We start from the raw sequence: 25,057 nt of genomic DNA, 5'->3' as shown, positions 1-25,057 counted from the left end.
CCCGATTTGGCTGCACGTTTTTCTCATCCTGTGACATTTGACACTCAACACTGGACCGTGACGGCGTTACACTGATATGTCTCCAACGCCCGTTATTGCTTGATATATAAAGAACCCGCTGAAATTCGAGGACGAATTTCAAAAATGGTGAGGAAATATGTCACGTATAGGACCTATAATAATTGATATATTTTGACAAGTGAAATATATCTTGGCAAGTGAAAGGGGCTTTTCAGATCATACATTCATAAAACGTGTCATCATAATGAACCTGAAAATAATTTCGTCTTGGCGAGCGTCTGATGGGGTATATTACCTTGATAGAATTATTATGTCCGGATCGGGGAAATACAAGAACAACAGAAATAACACTAAAATTTCAGTATCTACATTTATATTTTATATAGTTTATATTTTTTATGTAGCTTTTTTATATATCATCAATACAAACACGCCTATATACAATTTTACCTATTTTGCTTTTGTTAAAAAGTCTGAATTTTTATTCATGTATCTTACAAAGTTGTTATGATAGTATGAACATTAGCAGTATCTTAATATAAACCTAGTATTTTTCCTCATGATCTTTTAAGATCTTGTAAGGTAAAAGCAGATGGTCACGTGTAGACGTGAAAAAGCTTCAGTTTTAATGACAATAATGATGTGATAATTGAGAGTTCATTTTCAATTCATATAACATTCACATGTAGAAGTATGTGAAAAAAATGAAGTAAGAGTTATTTTGCTGCATAAAATCTAATCTGACATGTGGTCAGTTAAAATTTGATCAGTTGTCTTTTATTTTATTATAATTTCGAATGTTAATACTGCTTGCAGATTCTCGTGAATATGATCGAAGCCTGGGTTTACCCTCAGTGAATTTGAGAATTTCAGTGGCGTTCCCTGCAGTGCGATAGCCAGAATTGCGCTGTGGTACTATGCTATCAACAACGACCTTGCTCTTGGTCCCGACAGTTTCTTTCATTACCAGTTTGACTGCAGCCAACTTTTTTTAACTAAACAGAATAAAACTTACTTTCAGTGTAGGTAATCAAAAACAACCTCAAAATAAGTTGATTTTTAGAAAAACACAAACATGAAAAAGAAACGATGTTATATTTGTTGACCCTGAAGTTATCTGATGTAGACATGCCACGTGATTGAGGAAAGTGCACATCTATTATATTATATCGGTGAAAATTGATAATTATATTTTATCAAAACATTTTATCTGTTTTGAAAACATACTTACTTTCTAAATATAAATGTGATCTAACAAATGATTATTAAATGATAGAGGTGACAAGGTATCTAAATTCACCAAAAGTTACATTTTTTGTGAATGTTTCGTATATAATCAGGAATGTGGTATATACATTTTGTATATTTTCAGATCATTTTTAACCTTCCGTTGTAGTAAATTACGAGCATTCTTTGGACAAAATATTTCATGCATGCACACCCTACTTGATCGGACCATTGCCTCCTCTGTGATAATGGCCATCCGCTTGGAAATATATTAACAAGGGAGATACTTCCATGAACATAACACAACAATGATTTAATACTTCGGTTTTGAGGTCAACGAAGTATTTGTACTTTTAATGATGGAAAGGTCCGTTATTTAGCTAGTGTTATTCAGTACCATTCCGCAATGATCGGATATATTTCACAGGTGGCAGTAACGTACCTAGGATACAGTATGGGTCCATGAGCCATATGCATTTAAATTTACTACACTTATAATGTTTTCTTAGGAAAAAATGACAAAAAGCCATTTTGAAAAAAATTTTGCTCCTGTGACAATGAGCCATGAGAAAGGTGATCAAGAACAGTTTGACATGTGCATTGCTTCCAGGTCCGTATTTTTTTCAAAACGATATTTCCTTATCAATTGTTGGCCGCCTTTTCGGCAAAAGATTAATCTTTCAGAAAAACCTTACTTCAAAACCCAGTTCCAAACCGTTTACGCATCACGAGCGAGCAACGGCATACGACGTCTACCCGTCCTTCTCAATAACTTTCCTTTTCAACCCTATTTAAAGTTTTCATTCAGTTCAAATAAAACTTAATATCAATCATCAAGCTTCTCTAGACACCGACGAATAACATAGTAATAGCTAATATTAATACCAATTCTTATAGTCGTTAGAAAACCCATGGAAGAATTGATATTGCTTATGGCACTGTCGTTTTATTGCGTACGTTCCTGTTTTGATTTTCTATGTAAACTGGCTGAATTATTCCTTAAAGGGGCATAATGCTCAAATTTTTTATCTTAAAAACAGATGAAACAGCTTTTCAAATAGATGTTATGAGTACTTAAATGGTTAGAAAAACACTACTTTTAATATTGCATATGAACTGTTATAGTTAGAGCCATAAAGGGAGACAATAAAATACAAACGAATCGATAAAAAATTCTAGTATATTCATCAATATTCAAACCTTTGACAAATTTAAATGAAATTTATTATCAGAAATAGGATTTAACAAGAAATTAATGTATTTTATGTTCATAACTGATAATGCGGCAGCCACTTTTTAAACTGCTATTCAAAATATGTCCTGTCTAGTGTTTTGAGAATACCCCTCGAAACTGATCGAAATACGATACATTTACGTAGTCATGTACATTCATCTGTTGTACTATATCTACAATAAGGGTGTATTCATTTTTAAAAAATCAATTGCCAGGTCATGCGTTGGCTATAATCGATTTCTAAACCGGGAAGTTCATTTTCGGAAAAAAAAACATCAAGTGTTGTGTTAATGAGTCAGCCGAAAGGATTGGCCGTAGTGATAATTCAGATTATAACATTTTACTTTGTTCAGGTAAGCTGCTTATATTTATCGTGTTTTTTTTTTGTTTTTTTTTTTGTTTTTTTTTTCTTTGTTTTGTTTTGTTTTTTGGGGGGTTTTTCATATGCTATCCAGCTAGCTTACGCCTCAGAAGCCTAGTGGTAGAGCGTTCGCTCCGAGTGAGGGATTTCGTGGGTTCGATCCTCATTCATACTAAAGACGTGAAAAATAGTACCAGTAGTAGAACCTTGCTTGGCGCTCAGCATTTAATTATGGTAAACTGACTTTTCTCATACTCTCATGGTAATGGAATCAATCAGAAATGAAGTGTCGAGAATGATTAAAATAAGTTGTAGATCTTGCTTCACAATCAAAACTAGCTTACGGAAGGTAGGTGGTTCTAAACAGGTTCCCGCCCGTGCCTGAAGTAATGTTCGAAGGGACACCTGAGGGCTTCATCTACCATGAAAAACTTGGACACCATATGACTAAATTTTGTCGCTGGGATTTTAAACCTAACAATAAAAGAAATTTTACTTTTTAAGGTAAATATTCTAACTAAATCTTCAAAGTCTGACTGCTTACAGAAATACGCATAATATGGAAAATAAATTTAGAGTTTCGCTAATGGTTTTATTGTGTACAATCCAAAGGGTATTTAACATGATCATTTTGTCTTAATCATATCTTTAAAGTTTCATAGTATTTATCAAACGTTAACTGATATTATATAAAGTATTAAAAGGTAGCAATCAAGTCATATCTAAAAATGTCAATATCAAATTATTATTTTTTATTGGATTCTCCATGTCAATCAAAAGGTGAATGTATAATTTTATTGAACGTTTTAAATGACAATTTCAATTTTACTACCGTTATTATTAGAAGCAAATTAGTCAGTCTTATTAAGATTAATCTATTAACGCTACGAATGCACTTCGGAAGATCAAGTACTTAAGTCAGATTGCAAATTAGTAGAATTATAGCTAAAGTCCAGATATGCATAATTACATAGTAAAAAAACAACAATACTGTCAATGTTACACAGAAATCATAAAGGGCGATAACAAAAAGAATGGCTTCCATGTAAGTTTATACTATATTGATCAAATATTCAAGCCTGTGGAAAATATGTACAATAATAATAATAACCGAAAATAGAGTATTTATACATTAAAGTTTATACGCAAAAATATGGCGGTAACAATTATGAACTTTAAATATTACGATTTTTCCTTTGTAGGAATACCAAGCACGAAAAAAGGCGGATCGATGATCTGTTAGCAAACAGAATGGCGAATCGACCATGGGGTACACCATGGGGACAATTTAAACAAGGAATCCGTTTCAGTCAACCGTTGAATGATCGTACGTACTTTTGAAGCGATTAATAATTATTATTATATAATATTATATTGAAAAGATATGAGTATATTTGATAAATTGTGTCCACCCCCACACCCACACAGGTGCGCGCCTGCCCCCCCCCCCCCCACACACACACCCCCCTCACACACACATACTAAATGAAATATGATATCACAGTTTACTAATGCTAACAAGTGCAAAATCAAGCGATATGACGTATGGAGTATTTAAAAAAAAAGAAACTTATAAGATGTAAAGTTTCAATAAATTTTGAAACCTATATTTATATGGTAGATAAACTAGTTGGTGAGATAACCCCGACTCTAAACATTTTATTCAGTATTTCATAGTTCTGCATATGTACATATATGAACAAATTTCAGCCCGTCGCCTCTAAATTTATAATCAGAGAAAGGACATGATCTAGTAAGAGGCCCAGAAAAAGGTATCTAAAATCGCGTGAGTGTATAAAATCGTGTTTTTTTTTTTGTTTTTTTTTTGGTTTTTTTTCATAAGAAATCATTAATGATAATTACATGTACTAGTGATATTTTTAAGTTATCAACAATTTTTTCATTCATATTTGAACCCCTTAATTCAATGTATTTACTCGTAGGGTCAGCGCAGCTAATGGCATACTAACACTCGGACATCAAATTGTTTCGGGCGGGAAAGCTAAATTAACCTCATAGGCATCACTTCAAGCATATTCTTACGAAAGATCCGTGGTGACATTTCAACTTCATTATTTCACGATTTCTGCTTCCTGATTTCACGATTTCCACTTCATGAATTCACGATTTCACGATTTCCACTTCATGAATTCACGATTTCACGAATTCACGATTTCACGAAAAAACTTCACGATTTCTTGATTTCACGATTTCATGATTTCACGATTTCTTGATTTCACGATTTCCACGTCATGAATTCACGATTTCACGATTTCTGCTTCCTGAATTCACGATTTCCACTTCTTGAATTCACGATTTCACGATTTCCACTTCATGAATTCACGATTTCCACTTCACGAATTCACGATTTCACGATTTCAACTTCACGAATTCGCGATTTCCACTTCACGAATTCACGATTTCACGATTTCCACTTCATGAATTCACGATTTCACGATTTCCACTTCATGAATTCACGATTTCCACTTTACGAATTCACGATTTCCACTTCATGAATTCACGATTTCCACTTCACGAATTCACGAATTCACGATTTCAACTTCATGAATTCACGATTTCCACTTCACGAATTCACGATTTCCACTTCACGAATTCACGATTTCAACTTCATTCATATTTGAACCCCTTAATTCAATGTATTTACTCGTAGGGTCAGCGCAGCTAATGGCATACTAACACTCGGACATCAAATTGTTTTGGGCGGGAAAGCTAAATTAACCTCATAGGCATCACTTCAAGCATATTCTTACGAAAGACCCGTGGTGACATTTCAACTTCATTATTTCACGATTTCTGCTTCATGATTTCACGATTTCCACTTCATGAATTCACAATTTCACGATTTCCACTTCATGAATTCACGATTTCCACTTCACGAATTCTCGATTTCCACTTCACGAATTCACGGGTCTTTCATATTATGAGGGAACCGCGGATTTCTAAAATATATGCGCTTCCAGTCCACCGCGGTTCCCTCATAAGATTCATTTAGTACATGCGCACGGCAAGCAAAATTCCCTTGGTCATTTTGACAGCTAATTTTATATACAAAAATTCCAAGTCGTTGTAAATACTTGCCGATGTTGACAAAATTCTGATCGATGGTGCGCTTGTGTTTACTCGATATGCGACCATAGCCAACGACTATAGATAAATTATAAATAAAATAGCTTGGTTACTGTGAATATATTAATAGTGACTATACTATTCATATACAGATAAAAGTGATACTCAAACGTAGATATTTGATGAAGGTGGAATATGACGCTTTGACTTAAATCGTCAGATATATATTACTATTATATATTCATAAAGTATATGATAAAAACTATACATGTTTTGAGAGGTATTGTATGTCTGTAAAATATAACAAAACTGATCATAGTCCTTATAAGGTCACACCAAATTGATATGTCGTTCGTTGGAACGACTGCATCAATGATTTCATTCTCGAGAAAATAAAATCAAATCAATGAAATTCACCCGCCCGCACGTACATGAAAATCTCCGATTTTTTTTTCTTGATTACGCGGTCCGGAATGATGACGGCAATACAGGTTTTGTCGCTGTTTTAATGCGTCAAAGTGATATTGATCTGAATTCATGCGTTCAAATTACATGTAGCTGATGGCCCAAACTCAAAAAGTCAGGAATTGTGGTGTTGTTCATCATTTGTTTTAGATCCGGAATGTCTGTGCAAATGCCATGTGCCGCTAGGTGAGGAAATGGGCACGTTCCGCGAATTGTTCTGGATGATGTAGCCCGAGTTGAAAGACGTGCACGAGGATGCAATTATATGAATTACAAATATTTGGATTAAACATAGAATTATTGTTCAGATATAAATTTTTCAAACCATTTGTAATCACGTGTTCAGTTCAGTTTATTTGTTAGATCTAGAGCCAAAGCTGAGTTCTATCTTAAATCCATTTAGTAACACAGACGTACATAGAGTGAAAGTGCACCAAAACACTTTAACCAAGGGGTGTTGCTGACGCCAAGGAGAGTAGGATAGCTATCTATTATACTTTGTATAGTCCAGCTAAAACTGACGTCATATCGTCCAAAAGGCGCACCTCGGCAGGTCTGTAAAAATCCACACGAGCCAGATACAACTTCACACACCAAGTTACTGTCATAATGAAACCTATTTGATCTCATTGTCACAAATACATAATTATAATACACATCAAAACTGTTCCAAATATGCAAGTTTGGTTTAGATGCTGGAAAGTTACTGTGTGAACAGAATCTCTTAAAAGTCACACATACCTAAATAGTCTTTCTTATATATTCTGTATAAAACTGTCAATGCAACCCACTGCCACACCTATTTCAAAGTAGAAATACTTACCTAATTTTAAAGAATTGTCCTAAACCTGGTCATGTATCTTCTAAAAGAGATATATCTTGTCAAAGTTGCTTTCTGTAGAAATTACATCACAATCATACTGCTATGACCTCTTAGTACTACTCGTACTAAAACTGACTTTTACTACACAAAATACAACCTATTCTCCCAATATCTACAAAACTGTCAAAAATAGAGCAACAAAGAAATTTTAACAAAAGCAGATTTAATTTAAATTTCTGATCTAAGTGAAAAAATATTGTTCAATTACTTGTCCACATTACGTGATCAGATGGCTCCTATGGTTGGTTCTTTACTGCTATTAGGCCTAAATACACACTGTACATTATAATGAAAAAGCATTAATACATTCTTTTACGGCTTACATGAAAACATTGTGTTCTGAATTGAAAATCCAGGTATGCTATCTGCCTACGTGTTACGCAAAATTAATAAAACCGTAAAAGTAATTATTTCCTAAATATCTCTTGTTGATTGCAGCCCTTAGTATCATTGGAAGATTTTTTTCTTTGAAATCGTCTGCGAAACGAGCGCTTGCCAAAAATGACCTAGGATTGGCTTTAGAATGTTACACAAAAGCACTGGAGATATTACTGATTCACCCACAGCAACACTTACCAGCTCAAATAGCAAATGAACACCATTTGATATTGTGTAACAGATCACTGGTACATTATAAACAAGGGCTGTATAAACAGGCCGAGGATGATGCTTTGGCTGCAATTGAAATATGTCCACGCCATTTAAAGGTAAGTGGTTTACATTTTGTGTGTGTACATTTGTGTGAGCAGTAAAATGGAAATGCTTTTTTTTTCCATAAAGAATGAACATTTTTTGAAAAACGATAGAGAAACGTTGCTTATCGAATAATCAATAACTGAATTATTTAATAACAATAATTTTTAACAGAGTTACTGGAGAGCTTGTCAAGCAATAATTGCGAGGTCACGTGATAAACAACAAGATGCCATGTCGTACCTCGTTAAAGGTCTGAGTTTGACTTTTCAAGGAGAAGGGAATAGACGAGACCAAATAGATTTTTTAACAGAACTTTGCAAAATTGCCATAGAAGCCCCAAGGACAGGTAGATACTATTCGCTGCTGTGTATATCATAGACGGTATAAGTAATATTATAGATGTCAGTTCACCTGTCGCTTATTTTATGTTGTTTTGTTACCGACATTATTATAAGTCACACTTTTGTTGGTGGAAAACGCCAAGTGCCTACCATGCATTTTGTCAAGCACGAGCGGGTAGAACCACCTTCCTTTCAAAAGTCAGCTGGATGGCCTTCTCACATGAAGAGTTCTATAACCCAAGCAAGGTTCTGAACCCACAGTAATGAAGAGAAAGTGATTTGTACGAAAGACCCGTGGTGACATTTCAACTTCATTATTTCACGATTTCTGCTTCCTGATTTCACGATTTCCACTTCACAAATTCACGATTTCATGAATTCACGATTTCACGAAAAAAAAACACGATTTCATGATTTCACGATTTCATGATTTCACGATTTCTTGATTTCTCGATTTCCACTTCATGAATTCACGATTTCACGATTTCTGCTTCACGATTTCACGAATTCATGGGAAAAAAATCACGATTTCTTGATTTAACGATTTCATGATTTCTTGATTTCACGATTTCTTGATTTCACGATTTCCACTTCTTGAATTCACGATTTCACGATTTCACCATTAAACATCACGATTTCATGATTTCTTGATTTTCACTTGTTCTATTTGGCCAATCCATTCCGTTACTCTCCATTCAATGAAGTGTAAACGTAATGAATGGTCTGGGTTACAGAGGATGAGTTTATACTCCTGCATACGTCTGTGTGGAGGTTGGGGAGGGATATTGGTGCCTGTACCAAAACAGTATTGGGTACTTTCAACACTAAAACATGTATGAACAAAAAAAGATGCCCAAGTAGATTTACTGTTTTAGACAATTCCAAAATATATAAGTATGTTTATTATGCCCACGCCATTTATGGCGACGGAGCATTAAGCCTTGCAGTTGTCCGTCCGTCAGTCCGTTATTTTGGAATCCGTCTTTCCATCCATAGACACATTGGTTTCTATTCATTTAAAAGAGAATGCTTGCATGGATTGAATTTATATTTTGTATGTATATCCTTTCCACGCCTTTTAGGTCTAAGCCACTTTTTTACGTTTTAAACGGCCCTCGTGGTAAGGCCGTACTTTTGATCAACTCAGTTTGCATACAATTTACACAGCAGGTGGCAATAGCTTACATGTGAGTAAGATGCATCGCTTTTCATTTAATAGCACAAAGATGAGGAGCTTACTAAAACCGAAAAAAGGGACTGGAACAATTTCACATTTTAAGCAATAATGCATTCTAAAAGTATTGTTTGTAAGTCTATTTCCTTATCAATTGAGGCATTTTCGGCCAGTTTTCACTTTCAGTACCTAAACCTTTTTGTACAATTATATAGCACGCCATCTTACATGTAGCGAATATCACCCGCGGTTTTCTACGTCATACATTAGTCATGTGACTAATAAAATCGCGAAAATTTGAAATTGTACTATAATTATGAAATCGTGAAATCGAGAAATCGTGAATTCTTGAAGTAGAAATCGTGAATTCGTGAAATCGTGAAATTTAATGGTGAAATCGTGAAATCAAGAAATCGTGAAATCGTGAATTCGTGAAATCATGAAGTGGAAATTGTAAAATCGTGAATTCGTGAAGTGGAAATCGTGAAATCGCGAAATCGTGAATTCGTGAAACCGTGAAATCCTGAAGTTTTATCGTGAATTTGTGAATTCATTAAATCGTGAATTCGTGAATTCATGAAGTGGAAATCGTGAAATCAGGAAGCAGAAATCGTGAATTTGTGAATTCATGAAGTGGAAATCGTGAACTCATGAAGCAGAAAGCGTGAAATAATGAAGTTGAAATGTCACCACGGGTCTTTCGTAGATTTGGAGTCAGTGACCTTTACTTCTCGGCCATGTAGGCCATCTTTTAGTAACTTGAATTACAAATCATACATTTGCGTGTTTTCATTTAACAGTTGAATAGATTTAAAGATTATATATAAATATCAACATTAAAACTTTTTTAAATGAGCAATATATATAAGACCTACATCGTTCAACTTTGTAGATAAGATGGTATCTATGCTCTGCAGTCTGCAGTTACCTGATACTAGGGACAAGGTTTGGCTTTCTGTTTTAAAGAATCTTATGGACCAAAACAAGTGGGAAAGCATGGCTATGATTCTGATACATTATGATCCAAGGTACCATGTGATTTCATTTATCATGCAACTACTATGCAAAATGCCTGATATCACTTGCCTGATATTTTATTTTGATATCAGATAATTGACCTGATAGCAAACTCAAGCTCCTCCCATACTGACGGACAAGTTTTTACATCATTTTCCTTCAACATCGAATTTTACTACAGAATTCAGTTTTAATGTTGCACGACTTTTTTCTAAACAGATTCTGTAATATCATCTGATTTCTTTAAAATTTAATATGCTTGTCTCCTCATTTATCACACAGACAATATGGCACTTAATGACGTCATTTTGTAACGTTTATTCTAATATGCTTGTCTCTGTCAAAACACTCTTACGCTAGAATGACGTCACGTTAACGTGCGGTGACGTCAAAGTTTTTGTTGCGACCAAGAAAGAGCGCTTCTATATGTTATCTACTGTTTCAGATTAAGGAAATATTAGAATCGAAATAATTTATAGCAAAAGAGTGTTTTAACACTATTTATACACTCTTGGGGTAATACGTCGTACAAATAATTTCACTTGGGCTGCGCCCTCGTGCAGTTATTACGCCCGACGTATAACCGCCTATCGAGCATAAATAGTGTTAAAGCACTCTTTTGCTATAAATTATTTTTTCTTAATCATGACATCACACTGTTTACATGGATCGATTCTTGGAAAGGTTTACAATACATTTGACAATGTACTTATTCTTGATTTATGCCTAGTTTAATGCATCCATTTTTTATGAAGTGGTAGCAAAAGTGTTAGTGTTAAGGTAGTTCTGCACGTTTGATAAACCGGAAGTGATGGCGTAACGTCATTTTTCCGGAAAACGTAGAATAAAGACTGGATTCGGCGTACGAAAATGAAAATCATTTTATGAATTAATCGCAACCTGCGAGTAAATTTATTACAATGGCACTATTGCCATATTTCTAAAGTCAAACTATGATATTGAAACATATTACATGTTAAATAATTCAGAATAATGACTTAAAATTAGCGCGAAATGTCCGGTTTATTTTAATCATGTCAAAGATCTCAAAAATTAGCACACGGACCTATACATTTTATTTATCAATTTATAGGCCATGCCTTTACTTACAACTGTGAGAAGTTTCATCAAAATCTACATTGTAGAAAATATCCTATTCGCGAAAATGTTATAAAAATTATAATTTTCCCATAGACTCCCATTATGAAATATTGCGTGAGGTCCCTATTTTTCAAATCAGTACAGCAAAAAATTAAGCACACGACCCTATCTTTTTTATTTGCTTAATTTTCTGAAGTTTTGAAAAATCAGAGTTTAATCAAATTCTACATTGTAGAAATAATTTCGATCCTTAATTATAATTCTTGGATCAGTGTAAATTTAGTGATTTTAACATTTAAGTATCTCTGACTGAAACTGGAAGTGTAATTTTCAGCGCTTTGGACATGTATTTGTCTGCAAAGGGATCCGTCACTGGCTATGATAGAGGGGAAAGTATTTCACGAATTACGCGAATTCTTCACCGATAGAGCTTTCCGAGGTGTATAAATGTTTGCAGTTAATGTATTTATTATCATTCTTAAGAACCATATCTTGTTTCACCACGTTCTACCGCTATTTATGGCATTTTACTCCTGGACATAATTATGTAAATACTTTACGCGAGTGTGTACCTGATGTAAACACCGCTGTGTCGGCATTAGAAAATTATAAATTATGACTTTGTGGAGCATTTTAAGGTGGAAAAAGTATAGATTTATTACCAATATGTGAAGCGACAGCATGGTAGTAGACAAGATTGAAATTGACCATGTTACCTCCCTTGTCTATATTTATGTTTTTATGGGTGATATTTTTACATATAAGTCCTTGAATTTCATCTAAAAAGCATTTAAAACAAAAAAAATCCCCTCTGTTATAAAAATCACACCCAACCCCCTCCTCTATCATAGCACGTGACGGATCCCTATGGTTGTCTGGGTCAAATGTGTAATAGATTCTAATGTGAAAATAAAAAAGAATATCAGAAAGTCAATAAAGTTTGTCGAAGTTGAATTCAATATGGCTGCAGTATTCGTTCAGATGTTTTAGGGGCGGATGAATTTTCAAAATCGTAAAAAATTGATTTAACGCACTGTATTACCTGAACAGTGTGCTATATAAATTTAATATCATTATAATTTGTCTATCATTGTGTACTGTACACCGGAATTCACATTTTGACTCTTTACAACATTGATGCATCTTGTGTTCACTATGTGGAAGACATTTCGGTCTTAAACTGAAAAGAAGATTCTATTTGTCTTTTTAGGGGCGTTCGGCATTCTTTGAATACACTTGATGTCACACAATGGCATTGTAGTGACATAAACATTGGCAAACTATTAAGTGCACTGTCTGATGATGAGATGCAAAGATGGGGCGAACAACTGGCAGTTTGTCTGCTTCAGAAAGGAGCGATTGTTGACACTATTGGGGAACATTACATGACAAACGCATTACACTTTGTTGTAAAATTGTCCCTAAGAATAGGTAGAACAATATCTTCTCATTAGATGCATTATTGTTTTTAACTTGCAGAATTTATAAATAAGTTTAATATAATTAACTATACCTGCTTTGTGTTTTAATTTTTATGCCCTTCAAAAAATGACTACATTTTTTTGTTCATGGCGGCCAGTCGGTCGGTTCTGTATGTCCATCAGTAACGAGGTTTACTTATAACTTAAGTAAAGTTTACGCCTCATTGGCCTTTGTCTGAGAGGTCAGGTATGATTTAGTGATAAAAGTACTTGTCGTGTAAAAGTAAAACAGATATTCAATTATCAAGTTAATTGATACACCTGATATGATTTTGGTCATCCATATGTAACAATATATACTTGAACTTCACTTATTCTGCCTTTAATAATTCCTTTTCTCAAATTAGAATGTTGTAAATTACATACAGGGACTATTCAGTTGTTGAGTCTCGATATTGAAAGGATGAGCGGAAAATCAATATCTAGTATCATTCATTTCCTTATTTGTGACGTCGTCTTTGAAAACCGGTCCAGATGCGGCATGACGTAATATCGAGAAACGACGTTTAAAGTTGCGCCAAGTTTACGCGCGCAGCTTTTTTACACATGTTTTAATTAGTAAAAGTTTGACCGTTAAAGTACGGCTTGATACATGATTGATGAAAGCCTACTACAGAAAGAATATTTAGACATCAGACCTGTAAAAAAATAGTGGTATTACGCCTGAGGCAAATTATTTCGTTGAAAATCAGTTGTTTCCCCTTCGCTATGTTTCCGGTTTCGGATTTTAACAGTAAAACAGGGAAGCATGTGAAGTTTACTTTTGTTTAACTACCTTTTGTTCAACGATGAAGGGATCTGAGACTTGTAATACTGTTTACTGATTTGGTAAGTACCGTTTAAAAACAGTTGTTAATGAAGTTCTCTAATATATTTGAAACTGTCACGGAAATAAGTCGTTTTATTTTTACCCGGAAGTGAATCCAAAACATACCGAGGGAAATTTATGAAATTTATCTTGTGGCCACTAAACACAGATGATTTCACTATGCCTTTGTATTTAATATAAAATGGCCAGTTGGGTTATCACAAAGATTATTGAAGGCAGGCAGCTTCTTACTCGAGGTGACCAGGATTCATCAAATTAATTCATTGTCCATAGTAAGCATTATTATGGAAAATACAATATACATGTCCGGTAACCGGACGCCTACCCTGCATTCTAGCTGTCCGGCAACAATACGACTAGCCTGTCCGCGAATGTTTTTTCTAGCTGTTCGGCGATCTTTTTATATATGAATACTGTAAGGAAATAAATTTATTGTATCATTTTTGGCATAGGAGGTTTGAATATTCACCTGCAAGGCGTATACAATATTTTGAAATTGTTTACCGGACACCTAGAAAACCCCTATAGGATAGAAATTTGGATAGGCTAGGCGTCCTGTTACCGGTTGGCTAGAACACCGGCTAGGTTTCTGGTCACCGGATGTCTAGACACTTCCATTTATAAAATGGTAACTGTTTTTGCTGTGGGTCTCATAAGTCATGTTATTTCTGTCTGGTGACTACTCTCTTTTTCTATTATTGCTGATTCAGAATGTTTTGTAACAGAATGATTTTTTTGGGGGGATAGCGGGAATTTATGCCATATAATGAAAATCTTTTTAAGTTTGAAATTTTTGAGCCTTGCTGTGTGTAAAACAATTGATGATCCTGTAAAACATAGATTCATAGTATAACAACTTTTATAGTATTTTGTGGTAATTTAATGAAACCTTTCACAATCACATTATTAATTTAGTATTCATGAAGTTTTTGATTTTAGTGATGTTTACAGTACATGTAATGTATCTTCTTTCAGATGATATTCCTTGTTCCTTTGATGGTTCATTCCACAATACAGCTGGTTCATGTACCCTACAACAGCCAGGAAATTGGTCTGTTTACTTTAAGATCCCAAGAAAATGTAACATATTTTGGATGTGCTTTTAGAAATCATGTAAGTAACATGCAGCTAATGGCTCTTATTAAGATTTTATTGCAATATATTATTTATTTGTACCTCTGTCTAGGTTTTGTTGGAGTCAATTAAAAATAAGTCTTCTTCTACACTAATGATTTGTAAAATGTATGTACTATGACTATTAAATGGCTTAAACTAACAAAACTGGCATTATTGAAATTTAATTTCAACAATCTGGTTTTGAGGAGGATCAGTTGGTGTAAAGTCTTCATTACATTGGCTATTAGCCTGAGAAAAGTCTGTGGCACTCAATAAGTACATGGATGATTTGAATGCTTAACACAACATGTACATGTGTATAAGTTGATATCTCATTAACTTGTAGAATATAGTTCTAAATAATAGGAATTTTAATTAAGTATTCAAAGTAAATCAATTAATTGTAATTTAGTTTAATTGTAATGTGATTATTTTCAAATTTAATTAACCCATTCTTGACTTAGACATTGTGATGTGATTGAATTTTTTTACCAGTTTTATTGCACCAAGAATATAGATTAGAATGAAGACTGTAAAGGTTCCTGAGATACATGAAGATAACAGATACTTTTACCAAAGACTTTTAAATCTTTTTTCAGGAATGCAAGTGTTTCCTCTTGTTTACGAAGCAACTCAGTTGGTTAAGGGGCAGACAACTTGTGAGCATGGTACATCACTACCTGTATTGGTATTCCATTTTGACAATGTTGCTACCTAGAATAGAAATAACATCTTGCTGTGGTACAGTCTGTGGAGACTTTTACTAGGTAACAACAATTTTTGATAGCTGTTAAAACTGTGTATACTTTAACCCTTAGGCTGCATGAGGCAGCTTTGTCTGTCTTTGCAACCAGTGCAGATCAAGATCAACCTGCACATCTGTGCAGTCTGATCATGATCTGCAGTGTTTGATACTTTGCAAATTTTCTATGAGAACCCCCTGTAAGCTATAAATGGTACTGTCTCTATTTAAAGATGGAGTAGTCAATTTTACAAATTTAGCAGGTTAAGGGTTAACCCAATAAATGCAAAAAATGTTTTTTAGAACATCCTATTTGCAGTAATCAAAATCTACAAACGAAGTACATTTTATATACTGACAGCACGCTGTTGTCAGTCTGTTTATCAATAATTTAGAGCATTGGTTGTAAGAAATTAAAGAATCATCTATTATCAAATAGTGATAACTCTGCTTTTATTAAATAAAGAGACTCCTAGGTTAATTATTTAAAATAATATGGTTAATTATTTAAAATAATATGTTTAACTTGTTACAGGATATCACAGATCGATTGAATATTCAACAATGATCACAGACCATGCAAAGTTTGAATCTGTCTGACTTGCACTTTTGAATTTAGAATAATCTGTGGAGGAGAGTGAATGCTGAGACCTTTAATAATACATGATAGTGCTGACACAGTGTGTCAGTCATCAAAGAAAGGCCATAACACCGCACAGTTGGTCAACAATGATTTAAATCCTGTCACATTCTACCAGTGGAGAAATATCTTATCACAATATTTTAAACTTTTGAAGAAGATAACCAAGTATTACCACTTTATCATGTCTGCAGAAACACCTGGATTGTTAGTGTTAAAAGTGACAGTCCAGTTAACTTACTAAAATCTACTCCCCCTTGCCAAACGAATATTATTGACATGGAATGACACAAGCCTGACAATGGTACCTGTATGAACTCATAAGAGAATAGTATTTGTCTGAAAAGTCAAAGGATTCTGTTTGTCCCAAACCACTTCTACTGAAACTGAAATTGTGATTGGCGAGGATTTTCTGAGAACTGAAAAAAGGAAGTGAATGTAAAAGATAGAAATTGTTGTTGAATTCAAACATTTTAATACACAACACTTTAGCCTGTTTTGCTGTTCATATAGATGGGTTTAGCTGTTAAGGCTAAACATCAAGTAAAGGTTGTACATTAAAGTATTGGCTGCAAATAAATATTTACTTTTCATCAGAGTTTGTAGCAGTGTAACCTTCAGCAAAAGTTAAGCTGTTGTGTTAATTATTACAGTATTTTTAGAAAAAGGAATTTAGTATGTATGTTGCCATGGTAACATAATTCAAATTATATTTCATTGAAATTATGGATTTGTATTTCAATAAGGGATCTATAGTATATAATGTAATGGTAAAAGAATGTTCACTTTTTTGTCAGTTATAACTAGCCAGTGAAAAAACAGATTATGAGGAAAGGGATGACTGAAATGTTTATTCTTACATAACTACTTTTGTTACAGAACATGGCTGTTTTAAAGTTTTTATGTGAAATTTTCAGATTTCTATCCTGAATACTTATACTTTCAAATATTTAACTTATTAGAAATACTTTTTTAAAATAAGCTCTTGCTTTTAAGTATTATTGTAGGAAAGGGGAATTTAAAACATATGTCGCCATGGTAACACAATTTTCCCAGAAAATATGGAAAAATTTTAATTAGATGTACTTTCTAGTATTCTACTTTAAAATAAGCATAAACAATAAAAAAATCAATAGTAATATATGTTTCATTTATTTCAAAATATTTATTTATTACCAGCAGGTAAAGGGCAAGTTATGAGGAAAACAATGACAGAAATGTCTTATTCTCATAGTTATTACTCATGTTACAAACACTGTCATAAAACAAAACATTTTAATTTTTTAACATGAAATTTTGGGATAATATTTTTGAATACATACCACTTTATAATATACAAGTTATCTGAAACACTTTTCCAAATTTAGCTCTTTTTTAAAGTACTATTGTAGAAAACAGAATCAAATGCATATATTGCCACGGTAACATAATTTAATAATGTTTTTATAGAAAATGTGATGGACTTTAGCCAGCTAGATCTTTGCACTTTAAGTGAATATCTAAATATTCTTTGTAAAAGAAGATTCATGTATTTAAAAATAGCCAGTGATTACCAATAAGTGAAAACACAAACTGAAGAAACAACGACCGAAATAGTTTATTCAAGATTGTGGTTATTACCCATGTTACCAGATCTGTCATAAAACCAAACATTTTATATCTTTTCACATAGAATTTTCAAATTTTACTTTCGAATACATATACTTCATTATATTCAACTTACAAGAAACATTATTTTAAATTAAGCTTTTATTTTAAGTACTATTGTAGAAAAAGCAATTTATTGCATATGTTGCCATGGTAACGCAGTTTGAATAATGCTTTCATAGAAAATATGAAAGATTTAAATTAGCTGTATTTTTCTGTTTTAAGAAAGCATCAGAAAAATAAAATTTCATACAGGGGTGTGGAATTCCTATGTCCGACTTGTCCGACTCGGGACTTTTTGACTGCGGACAAGTGAGTTTTCGCATTCCGTTTGTCCGCGGACAAGCACAAATTTTCTGGTTTGAAATGAAAAATGGAAAGAATAATTTAGGAACCCTGAACAGTACTTCAAGTTTATGGAGTTTATAAAAGAATCTGATGTACGAAACGGATGTTCACCCGCCAAGGGCCTCTCGATTTCTCCAGTTTTGGGAAAACCATACTGTGTAAATTTAGCAGCTCCTACTCTGCGTTCTGATTGGTTCGCTGTCATGATCTCGCATGATTTTTGCACACGGTAACTTGTCGAATAGAAACCGGAAACATAAACAATTATCACAATTCTGGACAAATTTGTTCAACGGTTACAACTTCGTCCCCCAACAAAAATTGAAGTAAATAGTCAAAGCACAAAGAGCTCGCTAGTACAAGTCAGAAAGTTCTATGTTTGTTTTTCTAACAGTCAGAAAGTGTCATGCTTTCTCACATGGGTTCACATGGAATGATGAGCAGTCTTTAGGTATTTCTGTTGAATGTTCGACGGCCTCGCGGACGAACACAAGCTAAAGTGTCGAAAGGTTATTTTTTGAAACAGCTACACTATTACACTTTGTTATGTTTGCTTTTGTTACTACTTGTAGATTATTGTCCAAAATGAATAATTTGCATGCTAAAATGTTGAAAATCCAGGCAAGTAAGTTTTTACTGCGGACAAGTAGATTTTACAGTCTCATTTGTCCGTGGACAAGTGAAAAATATTAGGATTTCCACACCCCTGTCATAGTAATAGAAGGTTCTTTTTTTCCAAAGTAGTCATTTATTATCAGCATGTAAAAGACAAGTTACGAAGAAACAATGACAAATCTATCTTATTCTTATGGTTATTACCCATGTTACAAAAACTGTCATAAAACCAAACATTTTTAATATTTTCATGGGAAATTTTCAGTTCATTTTTGTAAATACATATGCCTTAAAATATTTTGCTTTTTAAAATCCTTATTTCAAGCTAACATGTTTTTTAAAGTTTTATCATAGAAAAGGGATTTTAATATATTTGTTGCCATGGTAACACAATTTTAGAAATATTCTTATAGAAATTGTTGTAGATTTTAATTGATTATCATTTTGTGTATTAAGAAGGGATCTTACTTATATCATGCAATTGTAACAAAAGATTAATTTATTTCAGAATTGTTAGCCATTACCAGTATGTGTGAAATAAACTAGAAAGAAAGGATAACTGAAATGTACTGTTTTTATTTTTGATATCTATGTTACGAAATATGTCATAAAATTGACAATTTTGAAGACTTTCATCTGAAATTTACAGGATTTATTTCTGAATGAATATACTTTCTAAATGCAAAAACCTGAAAATGTCAAAATTCCTCATCTGGACCCATTTTCTCAGTCAGTCTCGTTCTTATAGTCAGTAACACAATTATGACTATGGAACTCGTGAATTACCTAAATCATGAATAAGTATATTTTATCCAATATTTAGGGTGAAATATAACACAATCGTTCTCAGTTTTACAAACGCCTATATTTATTCTTGTAGGTTCAGTTAGACTTCTAAGACATGTTCTTGAAAACTACAAGGACGATCCAGAAATGATGAACTCCAAAGATGAACATGGGAACACAGCTATCCACATCGTAGCAAAATCAGAGGTCAACGAAGATTTTTGCGAGGCTGTATTAACTCTATTGCTTAAAAACAACTGTGACGCTTCTATCCAAAACAAAAACGATAAAAAGCCTATCGACTTTATCAGCAAGCAGAGCAAACTGTTTTCATTGCTGAAACAAAACTCAGTATCAGGTACTTTCAATTTCTCATTACTTATCATATCTCATCCAACAGAAGTCGATATTCTAACGTAGCATATAGAATAGAATTATGATAACAATTTTGAATTACACTTTAGTTTAATACTAAGTAGTAAATCTGAAAAATGCTTAGTCTTACGGATTTATAACTGAAAGAGAATTGTATTACTGTAGTGCAAGAACTTCGTGAAACATTGGAAGCATTTAAGACTGAAGGAAACAAGGCAAAAAAGAGCAAAGAATATACTAAAGCGTTGCAAATGTATGACGAGGCACTTGACGTTGCTCAACAGTCTCCAGAGTTGTACAAAGAAGCCGCTATACTATATAGCAATAAGTCCAATGTACTGCACCAAATGAATGAATTTGAAGGCGCCCTTGCTAATGCTATTGCTGCTGTAAACTCAGACCCTGAATACTCAAAAGTAAGTACATCTTTTTATAAACTTGGATAAAAAATTGAAATATAAGATTTATACATATGAAATACACATTTATATATTTGATGTATTCTTTTAAAATATATCGTCAAGAATTAATGAAAGATCGACAGATGTTCTAATACGGAAGGAACATACCGGTTTGACGACTTTTCACGGAGTTATTGCCCTCTGATTGTCCAATATCAGTACACTATAGTACCATTCTTTGTCCGGGGTATTCCTCAGCAACCATTGGCTGAAATTCTTTTAAACTATATAGCAAGCTCCACCCCCAAGAGGAGATGCGTGTATGTGTTCATGTTCCGATCGGATGATTTTGCATTGAGTTCTTACCCTTTGATTATTCATCAAAATTAAAAAAGTCAAGTTGGCAGTCTAAAAAACATAATTATAAACAATTGAACCACGAAGAACTCGAAAGTCATATATGTACATATAAAATTTCTTTTTAGCAGCTCAAAACAACACTAGTTCTCAGCTTGCCAAAGCATTTGCAATTTCTCTCACAGGAAGCAAGATACAAACTAAATAAATTTGGATCTTGCATGCTTCTAAGTACCTTCTTGAACCTACAATACTTTGCCTTTGCGTAATTTGTTATATAGATTTCTTCACCGACGACATTGGTGAATCATTTAATCTGTTTTGTACAGGGGTACTACCGGAATGGAAAAGCTCTTTTGTGTTTAGGATCTGCAAAAGACGCATTTATTACTTTTATTGATGGATGTTTGAAGTCGAAAGACGACGCAGATACAATAACTCTTCTCATCGAAGCTACAACGATTATAGACAATCTTTCAAGTAAGGGTTTATGTATGTATTGCTAAAACCCAGAATGCACATTAGTACATCTTAAAATTAGATTATGTATATAAGAGGCTCTCTGAGTCATTAATTAGGTGCAAAAAGTGTACTTATATAAGTATACTTCATTTTATTTGATATTTGCCGTTATCTTTCAATTTATCTATATGTTTCCTTCATCGACATATCACATCATACAAATCTTGATTATTATAAATCTAAAAGTGATAATTACAGCCTTGTTTTATTTCCAGGCAACCCCATACCCCTAGCATCTTGCCACTTTCCGCTTAGTGCTACATACTTCTTTTAATTTTGTCTTTTCTGTTTCTTATTTTTTTAAAACAAAAACAAACACGCAATATCATTCATTTATGTGCTCATATCAAGACAGCCCATTTGACCCCCATGCACCCTAAGTCGCAAGGGAAGCAGTCCGTTTCATGCTGTATCAAAGACTCTTACGTCATTACAATTGTATTGCATTATATTTGTTTTTGTTTGGTTACACCAACAAAGTTATAGTTCATATGGCGACTTTCCAGATTTCCGTGGTAGCGGAAATCCCCAGAGTGCCCCTCCGGCCAGGGCATTATTTCATCAGGCATAATGAAGACAAAAAACGTTATGAGGAAACACCAATTTACGCTCTGGCCATGTATACACAACCATAGTTCGTACCCCTAAACAGCACGCCCGACATCCGTTAGCGAACGCGAACGCGAACATGTCAGTTTCAGTAACACCCTTTCAATCAGATCTCATCCGTGGCGGCTCAACAACAATATAACTTATAAATATGACCCATATAACCCGAACCCTATATAAGTCGAGAGAAATATACCTGGCAAATCACGGCAAAGCGTAGCCGTACAAACGAGCGTGCAATTTCCCCAGCATATCCACAAACCTAAAAAGTTTAGTTTCGATGTTACTTTATATTTGAAAGTGTGGTGATCACCATCGAATTTCTACGTAAAACTAGTGTAGCGTTATATACAATACAACTTAATTTGATGTAAACATACGATTAAATTTAAATATTTGTGAAAATTTCTACATAAAAGATAATGATATTCATTTTATGAGCTTTGTTAAAATTAAATGATTCAAAATACCGTAACATTTTCCAGGTAACGACATCAAAACCTGCTACGAGATGTTGTTCAAAGTAGAAACTTCTATCTGGCCATCTGTTCTGACACAACTCAGTAAAAAAGCAGAATGGAAATCAATAGCATACTTGATACTTGGCTCAAATTTGGATGCTTGTAGATGTTGCGAATTGTTTACAGGTAATACTGAATTATCTTATTTATACAACTTAATTACATATTTACTGGTTTGTATTTTATGATTTAAATAAATGATTTGCGTTGATTCTGTGTCTTAATAAGTTTATTTCACATTTGTACATTGTACTTGCCATTTACATTTCTTTATATTCAATGTGCGCTTTATGTTAAATGTTCACTGGAAGTATTGTTATTTTTTTCTGTCCTGGTTGCCCAACCGGTTAGGAAATGAAATATGACTCAACTATAGGTTACAACACACTGAAAGCTGTTCTTCTTTATTCTGTATGAAGTTGACGTATTTCCAATAGCCGCAACACACATCAGGACCAATGTTAAATATCTATGATTTGTATTTATTTGAAGAATGTAGTCATTGCTGAATAAAAATCAAAAGAAAAGTTGGGGTCATTTTTGACTCAAGAAAAAATATTTTCAGTTACTCTAACTGTAAAATCAGATTAAAATGAGTCCCGAATTTGTTGTGGTCGGATACAACAAAAAAATGTTAGTCTTTGTTTTTCGCTTTTATTTTGAGATTTTAAAGTGCAAATCCAATGCAGTATCTGTGTGTATTTTTGAGGGCGTATTAATGTTTAAATATAAGACGACCCATACCGAGTTTGCGGTAAAACTTAATTAAAATATATTTAAACCAGAAGGTAGGATAAATAGAATATAAGGTCACGGTCTTTATAAATTTAAATCAATTAGGTTCGTCTAGTGAAAATTAAAAGTCTCGGCTGAAGCCTTGACTTTTATATTTTCTTCGCCTCACCTATTAAATAAAAATTTAAAGAGAGTAACCTAATATTCTGTATGTAATACATATGCATTTTGATGAACTAATTTTGACTGAGGAATAACAGGAATATAAAAACAACTGTTTTATATTTGTTAAAGATTTGCATGGACAATTATATGTTCAGCCGAAATTTACTAGAAATGCAGGTGTGTAACCTGCCATTTACCTATATAAAAATAAAATCCGAAGGGGTACATCCAGTTATAAAACTTGTGGTGGTTTGGTTCAGATTGATTGGTACAGAGTGATTAAATACCTCGATATCTATCAAATGTAAATGTAAAACTGGAAGCTTTTAAAGTACTTTATGAAGTAAAAGGAGGAGTTGAAGGGGCAAGGTGGATGAAGGAGGGTAATTACAAATTGTGATAAAAAACAACAATACATTTCTAATAGAGAATTTACTGTATTTGATATTCCTTCAACAGGTCTTTGACAGAATATAGGAAAAGTGAAAAGTTTCAAATAATGTTACCTTTAACAAGACAGGTAGTAAATCGATAGGGAGTATTGCCAAGTACTCCTAGTACTTAGCGGGATAGGCGGCCTGCTCTGTATGATGACGTCTTGCCAGCTCATATGTTAAGTGAAACATGCGTGTTAAGTGTTACGATTTTCAACTACGAAGCATTTCTTTTTCTATTAGGTTTTGATCTGCATAAGGCCAGCTTTGCATCTTTCCTATGACAGAGAATTGCGAGATATAAAAATCTAATCAACCAAATGTCGTGAGGTTTGATGTACGTAAGACCAAATATAAAACTTATGGGGTATTTAAGTATCCGTTTCCATAGAAAATGTACGACTGATTTTCATTTAGTTTTTTTTCAGTATAAACGTTGTAATCCATTTGGTTTTGTAAACTGCAGATCACCCAAAAGCCTGAGTCATTCTATGATTTTATTTCTCCTTTTCAGCTGATTGTATAGATCAGTTCTGTTCTGGTGTGGCTGGCAAGATTTCTACCGCTGATATAGAAACTTGGACTATTTTCAAGTACTTGAATCAGCATGACGGGAAAGATATTGTTCATTGGTTGGATGCTGTCCTATTCGCAGTTTACTCACATGGGGGCGAACAGACGTTGAAAAATTTTGCAGTAAATGGCAGAGACTGTCCGTTACACGCTGTTGCAAGATTTGTCTTACAAACAGGTTATTTTTTGTTATCATAGATTTTTATGATTATTTTGAATTCCTTTAAATAGCAAGTCTACTTTGATAGAAAGGAAACATTGCGCATGGATATGCTTTACAAAATACTATTTCTTCCATTCATAAGCGAAGCTAGTATTCTAGTTAAGCTGTAATGAGATCACCATTGTAACGTATGATGTTACCTATAATGTGTTCATTAATTTTGGGAATATCTGTATAAAACATATCATTTGCAAAACTTAATGTTATCTTAAAATATATAATATGTTCGATGTAAAACGGAACATATGCATTTGAAACTCAAAATGGTACATATACCCACCTTTTGTGATCAAAGACAAAAATGTTACACTAATAATAAAAATCGTGTTGG

General features: G+C 33.5%; 1 protein-coding gene and 1 long non-coding RNA gene across 2 annotated transcripts in view; both read left to right on the top strand.

Annotated features, from left to right (window-relative positions):
• Window positions 1-2,700: 2,700 nt before the first annotated feature.
• The window catches only part of LOC128554766 (uncharacterized), a 48,654-nt gene continuing 26,297 nt past the window's right edge, over window positions 2,701-25,057 (top strand). The window contains exons 1-11 of the mRNA XM_053536074.1: window positions 2,701-2,835; window positions 4,046-4,170; window positions 7,717-7,985; window positions 8,146-8,320; window positions 10,382-10,517; window positions 12,818-13,038; window positions 19,906-20,169; window positions 20,352-20,602; window positions 21,274-21,424; window positions 22,561-22,722; window positions 24,445-24,681. Of these exons, the coding sequence (XP_053392049.1) occupies window positions 4,095-4,170; window positions 7,717-7,985; window positions 8,146-8,320; window positions 10,382-10,517; window positions 12,818-13,038; window positions 19,906-20,169; window positions 20,352-20,602; window positions 21,274-21,424; window positions 22,561-22,722; window positions 24,445-24,681 (1,942 nt within the window). The 5' untranslated portion in view covers window positions 2,701-2,835; window positions 4,046-4,094. The remainder of the gene's footprint in view (window positions 2,836-4,045; window positions 4,171-7,716; window positions 7,986-8,145; window positions 8,321-10,381; window positions 10,518-12,817; window positions 13,039-19,905; window positions 20,170-20,351; window positions 20,603-21,273; window positions 21,425-22,560; window positions 22,723-24,444; window positions 24,682-25,057) is intronic.
• Window positions 15,129-16,791, top strand: LOC128554767 (uncharacterized). The gene is made up of 2 exons (XR_008369689.1): window positions 15,129-15,800; window positions 16,311-16,791. It is a non-coding gene; the product is annotated as an uncharacterized LOC128554767 (long non-coding RNA).

This window comes from Mercenaria mercenaria, unplaced genomic scaffold (genome assembly GCF_021730395.1).
Source record: "Mercenaria mercenaria strain notata unplaced genomic scaffold, MADL_Memer_1 contig_729, whole genome shotgun sequence".
In the NCBI taxonomy this organism is placed as follows: domain Eukaryota; kingdom Metazoa; phylum Mollusca; class Bivalvia; order Venerida; family Veneridae; genus Mercenaria; species Mercenaria mercenaria.
The sequence above is the reverse complement of the archived record's forward strand: the minus strand, read 5'-3'. Positions and strand labels throughout refer to the sequence as shown.